General features: G+C 35.0%; 1 protein-coding gene and 1 non-coding gene across 3 annotated transcripts; one reads left to right on the top strand and one right to left on the bottom strand.

The window, feature by feature from the left end:
* Positions 1 to 3062: 3062 nt before the first annotated feature.
* LOC132123971 (dnaJ homolog subfamily C member 5-like) lies at positions 3063 to 11161 on the top strand. 2 transcript variants are annotated; one of them, XM_059534674.1, is made up of 6 exons: positions 3063 to 3400; positions 4976 to 5046; positions 5613 to 5735; positions 7516 to 7729; positions 8794 to 8968; positions 10783 to 11161. In XM_059534674.1, the coding sequence occupies exons 3-6, from the start codon at positions 5629 to 5631 to the stop codon at positions 10866 to 10868; spliced, it is 582 nt and encodes a 193-aa protein (XP_059390657.1). In that variant the 5' UTR covers positions 3063 to 3400; positions 4976 to 5046; positions 5613 to 5628; the 3' UTR covers positions 10869 to 11161. The 2 variants fall into 2 exon arrangements, with proteins under 2 accessions (XP_059390657.1, XP_059390656.1); XM_059534673.1 differs by lacking the exon at positions 3063 to 3400 and having other exon boundaries at positions 4666 to 5046.
* Positions 11162 to 11684: 523 nt separating this feature from the next.
* trnay-gua (transfer RNA tyrosine (anticodon GUA)) lies at positions 11685 to 11770 on the bottom strand. The gene is given in 2 exon segments: positions 11685 to 11720; positions 11734 to 11770. It is a non-coding gene; the product is annotated as a tRNA-Tyr (tRNA).
* Positions 11771 to 12112: the final 342 nt, after the last annotated feature.

A 12112-nucleotide genomic window follows, 5' to 3' on the forward strand; every position in this document is an offset into this window, starting at 1 on the left:
CTGGATATTGGCAGGAACTAGAACACGTTGTCGTATACACAGATCCAGAGGATCCCAAAAATGCTCAATGGGTGACATGTCCTGTGAGTATGCTGGACATGCAAGAACTGGGATGTTTTCAGCTTCGAGGAATTGTGTACAGTACAGATCCTTGCAACATGGGGCCGTGCATTATCATGCTACAATATGAGGTGATGTGGATGAATGGCACAACAATGGGCCTCATTTTATTAATGCCATCAATAAAATGCCCCCGTGTTCGTTGTCCATAACATGTGCCTGCCCATACCATAACCCCACCACCACCACGGGCCACTCGATCCCCAATGATGAAATCAGCAAACCGCTCACCCACACAACACCATACATGCTGTCTGCCATCTGCCCTGTACAGTGAAAACGAGGATTTATCCGTGAAGAGAACACCTCTACAAAGTGCCAGACCCCATCAAATGTGAGCATTTGCCCAATCAAGTCGGTTACGACGTCAAACTGCAGTCAGGTCGAGACCCCGATGAGGACGAAGAGCATGCAGATGAGCTTCCCTGAGATGGTTTCTGACAGTTTGTGCAGAAATTCTTTGGTTATGCAAACCGATTGTAGCAGTAGCTGTCCGAGTGGCTGGTCTCAGATGATCTTGGAGGTGAAGATGCTGGATGTGGAGATCCTAGGCTGGTGTGGTTACAAGTGGTCTGCGGTTAACATTAAATTCATGGGCAACACCAATTTCATTCTCTCTCAAAACTTACGACATATGTGGCATTGTGCTGTGTGATAAAACTGCACATTTTAGAGTGGCCTTTTATTGTGGCACACCTGTGCAATAATCATGCTGTCTAATCAGCATCTTGATATGCCACACCTGTGAGGTGGATCGACTATCTCGGCCAAAGAGAAGTGCTCACTAACACAGATTTAGACTGATTTTTTTACAGTATCTGATAGAAATAGGCCTTTTGTGTACATAGAAAAAGTCTTAGATCTTTGAGTTTAGCTCATGAAAAATGGGGGCTAAAACAAAACTGTTGCGTTTATAATTTTGTTCAGTATAGACTCTTAAAAATAAAGGTTCTTTTTATTAGCATCTATGGTTCCATAAATAACCTTTAAAAGGGTCATCGGATGCTACATGCACTTTTACAATTTGTTTGAACTGAAATGTGTGTTGGCAGTGTGTGTACACAACCACCCTATAATGAGTAGTATATAAAGTATAGTGTTTTTTAAAAAACTTGTTAAAGATGGGGTATTTTTTTCAAAAACGCTTTAGAAAAGTGAGTTGGGCCGAGGGCCAAAACAAACTTGTCTACTCATGATGCAGAGGAGAGAGCGCTCGGTGAGAGCACAGGACGGACATTAGGTTTTGCTTTGTTTAACAGAACTAATATATGCTGGTTTTTGCTTGAATGTGCTTGTGTGTCATGTTCGCTTGTTTGTTCATCTGCAATCATATTGTTGTTCCCTTCAGCTATGATAAAGACACATTAATTTCCACACCTATAAGCCTGGAGCATCTTAACCTCCTCCACTGTCTCAAGCATCAGCTCCCAAAGTGTGTCCAAACAGTCAATGAAGTCAAGTAGCTTCGAAAGAGATGGGTTTTCAGCTGTTGCTTGAAAATTATCAGATATTTAGCATTCCGGATAGGGGTGGGAAGATCATTCCAACAGCCAGGAATGGTGAATGAGAATGTTCTGGAAAGTGATTTTTAGCTGCTCTGTGATGGTACCACGAGGTGTCGCTCACACTGTGCATTTTTAGCACAAATTTTATTTATCAACAGCCCTTTAGAGAGGCTGGAAGAGAAGGGTTGGGTCAGCAGAGCTCATTTGCATTTAAAGGTAAATGCTACAAAATTGCTTGCTCTGAAAATAGATGTTTTTGATAGGGTAAAAAGGGTGTTATACCATTGAGAAATTTTAACCAAACTATGTTACATACTTTTCCCTAAGATCCTAAAGAATCATATCAACTTGTGGAAAATGGGCATCTGATGACCCCTTTAACAATACATTCTTAAAAATATAGGTTCCTCAAGGGTTTTCACATCAAGAACCAGTTTTGTTTTCACCAAAGAACTTTTTTAATGAACAGTTCTTAAAAGAGTCATTTTTTCTTAGTGTGAAAAGCATTTTAATAATTTAAAATAAATGATTCCACTATAAAGAACCTTTTGCGCAATGGCAAGGTTATCTGGATGTTAAAGGTTTTTCATGGATCCATCAATCCCAATAAAGAACCTTTATTTGTATTAGTGTAGAACGTTTTATTTCACAAAATGTTTTCATAGTGGAAAATATTCTTCAGGTTTTTAAAATGTTATCCAAACTTAGAAAAGAAAGGTTATTTTAAGAACTGTTCACTGAAAGGTTTATTGAGGAACCAAAATTCATCCATGGCATCACTGCAAAAACCCATTTTGTAACCTTTATTTTTAAAAGTGTATGCCATTTTCTTACCATTATCCTTTCTTTTGCAACCACATAAGCAGACATTTACCTAGAAGCAAAATAATCAAGTTCAAACACCACTCAGTGCAAGTTCAACCTATGCTTTGGGTCATTTCAATTCGTCAATTTAGGTCGTAAAGCTTTGCAATGTTAGCAAATATTTTAACTTGAGTTGCTGGAGACCAGGGGACAATAGTAAACAGTGCCATGGCAACAGAGGCCATATGCCAGTAGTGAGTATAATTGCTCCGTCCCACCCCCTCCCCACCGCTCACAATACAATTCTGCACAAGCAAACCCCACACCATGCAGTCCTAATCCGTTTCTAGGCATCCTGAATATACACTGCCAAATCACAATTACTAGAGTATTTACTAGAGTGCTTACCACAGCGTACACCAGAACTTCTTGGAAATATTATACAAAATCTCGACTCTTGATATATCATTACTGGTTGCAGTGTGACTTATACAGTAAGTTTTGCTTAAACACTGGGACTAAACAGATAAAGCAAACACAACACACTTAACAAGATAAGACATCTGGCATTATGCCTATATCTTCCTGTAGTTATTAACGGATCTGTTCATTCATTTACTTTTACAGTGCCGCTTAATCAGTGTCAAGGACCGCTTCCTGTCCTGGCCCCATGTGCTGCTCATTTGGGAGTCTCACATTTCCTGACTGAGGGGCAATCATTTCATTAATGGTTTGTTTCTGAGGCTTAGTTTGCCACAAATGCCGTTCCCCAGGCAGACGAGCTTTGCAGGAACAGCCTCCTGAGGAGACAATGATGAGGGGTGGCGAGCAGCACACCTGCTTATTCCCCTTGAGACTCCATGTATCCACTTGCAATGCGACCCTGTACTATGCAGGAGTCATCAGGAAATCATAAACAAGTGGAGCGCCGGCATAATTGATACTGCTGGTTGACGTCAGTTGGCCTATTGGTAACTTCCCTGTTGTTTTAACTGCTGCATGTGGTTTTGTAAAAAAAAAATATATATATATAATAATAATATGTGTGACTCTACAATTTTCATAGTCATGAAAATAAAGAAAGCTCTTTGAATGAGAAGGTGTGTGCAAACTTTTGGTCTGTACTATATATATATATATATATATATATATATTTGGAATATGTACATATGTTAGCATTTTTTTTTTTTTTTTTTTTACATTTGCATTTGAGTGTCATTTCAAAAATGGTGTCTGAAAAGACTGTAGATTAAAAAAACTATCTATACAACAATTAGCTACAAAAGTTTTTCCGTTAACCTATGGTAGAATAAAATGTGTGCTCAGTTGCCATCTTGTGGCGATACAGGATGAGGGCTAGTTTTTATTTATTTATTTATTTATTTTATTTTGGCTTTATAACAATAGTTTTCAAACTGGGGTCCACAGAGAAGTCTAGCCCTCTGATGCATGAATTATTAAATCACAAAGTTATATATATAATATATAACTTATATATATAATATATATAATAATAGTATATATATATATATATATATATATATATATATATATATATATATATATATAATTTTATTTTTATTATTATTTTTTTGGTCAATATTTTATTTTGAGGGAGTTACATATATGTCCACTGTAGTGGACACCATGCATCAAATGTATAAAAAGTGAATCAAAAGAACTAAATGTCTGGCCTTTAAAATACTAGTTTTTAATAACAATACATTTATTAATATAAATGTGCATATATGTAGCATTTCCAGTTTAATGCATTGACTAGTGTTCACATAAAATGTAGTAAAGCATTAATAAAGTATTTTGATAATGAATATAAAGAATGTGCTACAATCTTGTTTTTAGTAAACAAACTGTTCAGTTTGTTCACAAATATTTTTAAATAAATCAATCTTTATTTCCTTTCAATATACAGTAGCAAAATACAAATAACATCGTTAATTTTAACATAATGAAATACATTGCTGAAATAGTTTATTGACAACAGAGCATGCGCACATTCTGTGACGTGGGTTAATGTGGAGGTCACGCTGTTCATTCATTCAAAAAAAAAGATTAAGACCTGACTTATTATAATAATAAAAATTATATTTAGCAGTTTTTGCACAAAGTAGTTGAATTGAATATGCATTTGGACGTCACTACTTTTGTCACGCAATAGTTTTGAAACCAGCAATTGCAGAAGGACACCACAAGATGGCGATCGTGCATCAGCGAGAAAATACATCGGCTCAAGGGCGTCCAATCACGTTCACGACATTGATAAAAGTTGTATAGACATGCAACCTAACCTTTTATCCTCTCCAGTCCTCGTTGTTCAGGTTTAGAAGTCACTTATTGTAGATAACATGGGTTCATCATCCTTCTCCCACCAAACATCTCCCATCAAAAGCTTCCACACTCTGCTCCAGCAACAGGCACTGAAAGCTAATAAACCTGGTTGATAACCATGATAAACTGGCCTGAAGTTACCTGAGCTCATGACTAGTTCCATGTATAATTCATCTCCTCGGTAATCTACTTCCCTTCAGAGAAGGAATCTGACTCCATTAGGCTGTGTACCTGCCCTGGAGAAGGACTGAAGTTTGGAGTCTGTTAACAGGTAAGAAAACGAATCATCTTCTGTAGGGTTTGGAGCAGAATTGCACTAGTGATTCCTCCCATTTTTTTCTCCTTACTTATGCAGTCAGCCATTGTAAAGCTCAGTAGAGAAATGAAGGCTGTATAATTTTTTTAACTATTTAATATTCTATGAAGGCTCATTACAAAAGATGGAATTATTCAGGGGTTGGAGGTTATCAGAGTATCCATGTCAAACTCTTGTTATTTTTCTATTTTGGAGAACAAAACCTGTTCTGGTGATGGTTTGTTGTTTCGTTTGAACCAAAAGCTAACTTTCTGTTTGTTTTTTTGTGATGACCTAAAGATAACCAAATCAGTATGTTACGTAATGGGTATTTTTAGGTTTTATTTTTAATAACCACAAACTAACATCCCCGGGAAATTTTAGGGAGGTTTTTTTTACCATTTTTATTTTGTTATAACGTTTTGGGAACCAAGAATTAATAGCTGGGTTATATCTTGTTCACTATCAAAGACAACTGTACATGACCTACTGTCTTGTACAATTTATTTACTGTTTTCATTCTTTGTTCCTTTGATGTTAAGGTAATGGTTTAAGATCATGGCTGAACAAAGGCAACGGGCACTGTCCACATCAGGAGAGGCTCTGTACCAGGTTCTTGGCCTTGACAAGAACTGCACCCATGATGACATCAAGAGGTCCTACAGGTAAGATGTGATTCACACACCTATTTGTCCCAAGGCATTTACTGGTCCGGGTTACTAGGTAAGAAGTTTGGATACTGCTTGGGGTGAACAAGGGAGCAAAGGATGGAGAAAATGCCAAACTGCGACTCATTCCTCTAAAATCTCAGCCTTCAGTTGCAGTGGAGCTGCATGAATATAATATGACTTCCACAAAACTAAAATATTCATTATGCTGAACAGATGGCATCCCTTATTTTACTGGGATCAGGAATGAAGAAGGAATCTTAGGTAGGAGAGCATGTTCAGGGGTGAAAGACGTGTGCATGAATGATTCTGTACTATAATTTACATAGCTTCTTGGAAACGTGCCAACCTTGCCTTTGGTGGTAATATCTTGACGTTGAATCATAACTAGTTGGTTTCACATGTCAGTTGGTATAGCTAAACGCTATTCTGCAGCAGAGCAGGGCAACCTGAAAAAACCTAGAGGAAAAAATCTTCATAGCACCATTTTTTTTTTGTCATGCATATAGTAGAATATATATGTATGAAAATACTTTTTTTTTCTGTGGCTGATTTATGTGCAACTTGTGCTTCTGTATTTAGTATTACATTTATTTTTATTTTATTTTTTTACAGTTTTCCAACGCTGCAATTTATGCCCAACCTGTGCTGTTTCTGTATCTTGTATGCTAAAACATGAAGGCGACATGTCGGAGAGCTTCATTAGACAAGTTCATTTCTAACACCATACTGATGTTCCAACAATTACAGAGTAATTGTTCTAATTTACATGTTGTTCAAGGAGGCATTTAAATGGTTAGCATTTTAACAGCACTTGTTTGCTGTTAATGAATATATAATCATCACAACTCTTGCAGACGCCACTGGCTTAATCAAAAGTTAACAAGCGAGCGTGGTCGGAGCATTATAAATGATAGATTAAATTTTTAGTTTTTGGTTCGGCAATATTTTTTTCGTTTTTTAGTTTTTAAAAAGAGGGACTATGTTCATGTAATGATTTTAAGATTTAAATTCTTGGCAATTTTTTGGTATTAATAGATTTACACTTCTCCACCTTTTAGAAATACTATACATTATAGTGTGATATCTGATCATCCACAACCATTTTGAGCTTAAGGATATCACATTTCACAGCATTATAAAAAATTTCAAACTCTCCCTTATTGCTGCTGAGACTTTTGAAAAGTGTTTGCGCAGAGTTTGGACATGCTGGCATTCATTCAGAACTGAGTCAGAGACAGAGACATTTGCAATGCACTGCTGGTTCTAATGGGGAAAATGTCAGACTTGGTGACGTTCCTCTCTTCGCCACTCCTAATGTGCAGAGGAGCTTTTGGAGGCACTAATGGGGTCTGCGGTCTTGCGACACATAGACAGGTCAAGCAGCGTGCACATAAGACAGCTAGCCGCTAAAGATCACACCCTGCTGAGATCATCAAACAGACAGACAGTATTTTAAACAGGCACTTGTAAATGAGTCTCCTCTTACTGTGTACGTGTCCAAAAGTATTTCTGTTTCCTTTTTTAAGCTAATGGTTGTTTTTATGTCATTTATTTAGAGGAATCCAAAAAAAAAACCAGATTCTGTATTTGTAAGGTCATTTAAATATACGTCCTGACATTTACATTGATCTTAAGGTCTTTCAGCAAAACTTCTGTTCTTTACATTTTAATTCCTAGGACTTCTATTTGATCCTCAGGTCAGTAAAGCTTTTTTTGCAGTCAATTTTTCAAGGATATTTTTTATTTTAAAAGTCTTCCCGTTTTTTTTTTTCAGGAAGCTCGCTTTGAAATATCACCCTGACAAGAACCCTGAGAACCCTGATGCCACTGACAAATTTAAAGAGCTCAACAATGCTCATGCGGTGCTGTCTGACATCACTAAGAGGAACATTTATGACAAGTACGGCTCCCTGGGTCTGTATGTGTCGCAGCAGTTTGGGGAGGAGAATGTGAACACGTACTTCATGCTCTCCAGCTGGTGGGCAAAGGTGTGCTATCATCCTCTTTTTTAACATTACAAATTAGCACTTTAAGGAACAATTTTTGCCTGAACTAACCCTTGGAATCTACTCTTGTTGGTGTAACCTACACATTAAATAATATTAATAGTATTAAATGTCAGTCTAACATAAATATATATATATATATATATATATATATATATATATATATATATATATATATATATATATATATATATTGGTCATGTTAATATTTTTACAGCTAATAATAATGGTATTTCTTTTCCCACTTCTCTTTTTTATTCTTGCATTTTCTATTTTATATACTTCATTATAATTATAACAAAAAACGTAGTTAGCACTTTACAGTAAGGTTCCATTAGTTAACTACATCTACTTCTAAAGCATTCATCAATCTTAGTTTTAAAAATCACTAACACATTATTAATTGAAACAGTTGTATCTGTTCATTATGTTTAATGGACCTTGGCTAACTAACAATGAACAATTGTATTTTCATTAAGTAAAGTTAACGAGGAATATTAAATACTACATCAAAAGTATTGCTCATTATTGGTTCATGCATTAACTGACGTTAACTAAAGAGACCTTATTGTAAAGTGTTACCCAAAAATGTGAATAAAAACACTTTTGCATGGACAGAATAAGAAAGAACATTGTAATGTTAACAATGAAAACGAAATAACAGAATAATGCAAAATGAACTATATACATTATTATACATTTACATGTATATATTTTTATTCTTATATTTTATATGATATAAAAATATATTTAATTTAAAACCATAACATATTTTTCTTAAATATATATACATGCATGTGTTTGTATTTATATATACATAATAAATATACACAGTATACACACTTTTATTATGTAAACAAAACCCGTTATTTTGGATGCGATTAATGACAGCACTAGTATTAACTTAATATTTCCAACTAAGTTATATAACTGTAATATTATATCATAACGACTACGTGATGTTGAAATTTTGAATGCATTTTTATCTAACTAAACTAAACCCTGACATTGTGTGCCTGTCTGATTTTGAACTTTCTCATTTATAGGGTCTGTTTGCCATCTGTGGCTTGCTGACAGGTTGTTATTTCTGTTGTTGTCTGTGCTGCTGTTTCAACTGCTGTTGTGGGAAATGCAAACCGCACACACCTGGAGAAGAGGACCCAGAGTGCTACGTGTCTCCCGAAGACCTGGAGGAGCAGATCCGTACGGACAACGAGAGAGGTAAAAGGACATGCTGATGTGTTCTTAAGGTGGTTACACTCCGTTTTAAAATGACATATGAGCACAGAACATGCCAAACAAACGCCAATGCCAGCAGAACAAATGGATGAAAAGGAACGCATCCCAGCATCTTCTAAATGTTACTGCTGGTAATCTTCAAAATAGTTTCTTCTATGGAAGGCGGAAAGACTTTATAAAGACTTAAATATTACATATCATGCAAAGGAATAGTTCTCAAATAAAATTTCAAAATAATATGATAATTTTCTAATTAAAAAATGTATTTAGTACTTAGAACAACAAGCTTTGATGTAGCAGATCATGGCTTATCAGTTGAGAAAAGAGCGTTTAAGAAGGTTTGGCTAATGTAATAACTCACCATGCTTACTAAAATAAATAGTTGATACTTCTGGAGCCAGATGTTTGGATATAATACGCTGTTGTTCTGCCAGTGAGCTGTAGGAGGTTTTGTGCTGCAGTCCCTAACAAAAGTGATAATTACAGTCAGAGTCATTTCTCAAAATGTGTTTGCATACTAGTTTTTTATAGCATTCTCACAACAAAAATAAACAGTTTTCTTTCCCTGCATTTGAAAGGCAGCATGCGAGATGGTACAGACAAAAAATAAATTAAAAAAGCAGTGTTTTGTCTTATATTAGATTCTGGCTACGTCGATATAAAAACACACTGTGGACAAATCAAAATTGACTTGCGCTTGACATTTGAGTTGACTTGCATTCACTTAAACATGCTAAGAACACAAAGCACACATGATCACGCTTTTTTATACTAATAAAATAATGCAAGTTGGCACCTGTTTTATACCATTTATATTAGTGTAGAAAAAATTCAAAACCATGTTTCATAGACTCATACCCAAGTCATGCGCTATACATTTATTATATATTAGTCTACCATGTAAAAATAATTGCATTACTCATATTAAATTAAATATTTGAGCTAATTAGGTTATAGGGTTAGTATTTTTACCGTGTATTGTATTGTTGGTTTCATAACCTCTATATTAGTGTAGCACAAAAACAAATAATGCACACATAATACACATGTAGTCTCTAAAAAAACTATTAATATTAATTATATGTTAGTTACCATGTAAAATCATGTTATGAGTCATAATAAACAATACTTTCACAGCTACATTCATTTTTTTATCCTGAAAATGTATTTATACAGTGTATTTTATTGTCTGCTTCATAGCATTTTTATTAGTGTAGCACACAAAAACAAATGCATAAAATAAAACTGTTTCATTGAAACCATATCTTGCTGAAGTAGTCTCTAAAATGTTTAAAAACTACTCTTTTAGAGTTACCTACACGTAAAGTAATATTATATATTAGTCTATCATGTAAAAATAATTTTATTATTAAATAATATATTTTTTATCTGTTTCATATCATTCATATTTGTGTAGCACAAAGGGGAAAATCAGTTAAATAAAGAATAATGTTTTATAAACTTCATATGCTGCTGAAGCAGTGTCTAGAAATCCAGCCCTGTGGTCTTCGAATCAGAAAACAGCTCAATAAACTCTCTGAGCATTAGGTAAGCCAGTGGACAGTGCCCTTCAAACCAGTGATACTGAGCCAGCTCAATGAGGTCAGAAAAGTGCAGCCAGCAGGGGCAGGCTAACGGCAGATTGCTGGGACGTCCTTGGAGCGTACAAAACACTTTTCATTTCAGCAGGAAGTTCAATTAGGAGTGTGAAATGGCATGCATTAGACGGTGTAACCTCTAGTTTATTCCATATTGGTCATACGTGACCTCTTTTACCTGTGCTTTTGGTTTTCCAGATGGCGACACTCCGATTGTGCTGCAGCCAACCAATGCTAGTGAGAAGACCCAGCTCATTGGTGATGGACACAGAACATACACTTAAAAGCAAGACAGTCATGATAGATATTAATTAAAATATTCTGTTGGAATATATTGTTGTCTTTTACAATATAATTTTTATGTAAGGACTGAGAAATCTAAAAAAAAATACTCAATGTCTTAAGCTTTGTTTTAGCCATGCTGTCTGTAAATAACTGATATTATATTATTCTTATGTTTCATGTGGAATTAAAAGTGATTTTCATCCACTTGGATTAAACCTTTTTAACAAACTAATACACTTAATGTGAAAACAATTACAGTTATTCAGTTAAAAAGTATGAATGTGGTTAAAATAAAGCTGTTGGATATTCAATTAACTTAAATTAGTTAAATGTATGAGATTAAAATAAATACATTGGATTCACTGATTATAAATATGTAATCCTGTCTATTGAGTATTTAATTTTTTTTTAAGTACTATCGCTGAAATCTTACCTGTTCCGTTTATGTATGACAAATAAGCAACACATCATGTTTATTCATTTGCCTATGTTAAAAGTGAGTCGTGTGAAATGGTATATGCAAATCAAATACATAAATCCTAATTTAGGACTAATGTTTGAGTGCATATCTTACAGGTTTTCAAAGTATAATTCAGATATTCCCATACATTTAACTCGTTTCTAATAACACATTTTATTTGCCCTGTGGCAGTACTCTATTTGAATTTAGATTTAGATTCAACAATCTTTATGCACTGTAATGTGATTTTACACAGAGCCATTTGGTCTGCTTTCAATCTTCCTTAGTTTGCAGACGAATGAACGTTTCTTGTTTTGTACTCCACTGAGAGGAAATTTAAAACAAAAAAACGGTTTCCTTCGAGCCGGATTCGAACCAGCGACCTAAGGATTACAGTACTTCCTCTACAGTCCTCCGCTCTACCAACTGAGCTATCGAAGGAACACGTGTACAGATTTTCGATCTTGAGTGAAACCTTACACGGAAATAACCTGATATGATAACAGTGAATACATTTTACAAGAAGAAAAAAAAAGAACAAGTAATTTATTAACGTGTAGATTTCTGTAAAATTAGACCAGGAAAAGTCGCTGTTGTTGTTTCGTCACTAACCATCTGGTGCCGTTCGGTCATTTTAGACCTTGAAAACAAATGTTTTGAAATTTTAAAAATCGCTAACGTTAACGTTACTTCATCGAAATGGTAAGAAAAACTCGGTGACTCTTATGCAAGTCACTACAAAACAATCGTGGACTTGAATCGAAAAAAGTCCAATTGTCGTAA

Source organism: Carassius carassius, chromosome 42 (genome assembly GCF_963082965.1).
Source record: "Carassius carassius chromosome 42, fCarCar2.1, whole genome shotgun sequence".
Taxonomy (NCBI): Eukaryota; Metazoa; Chordata; class Actinopteri; order Cypriniformes; family Cyprinidae; genus Carassius; species Carassius carassius.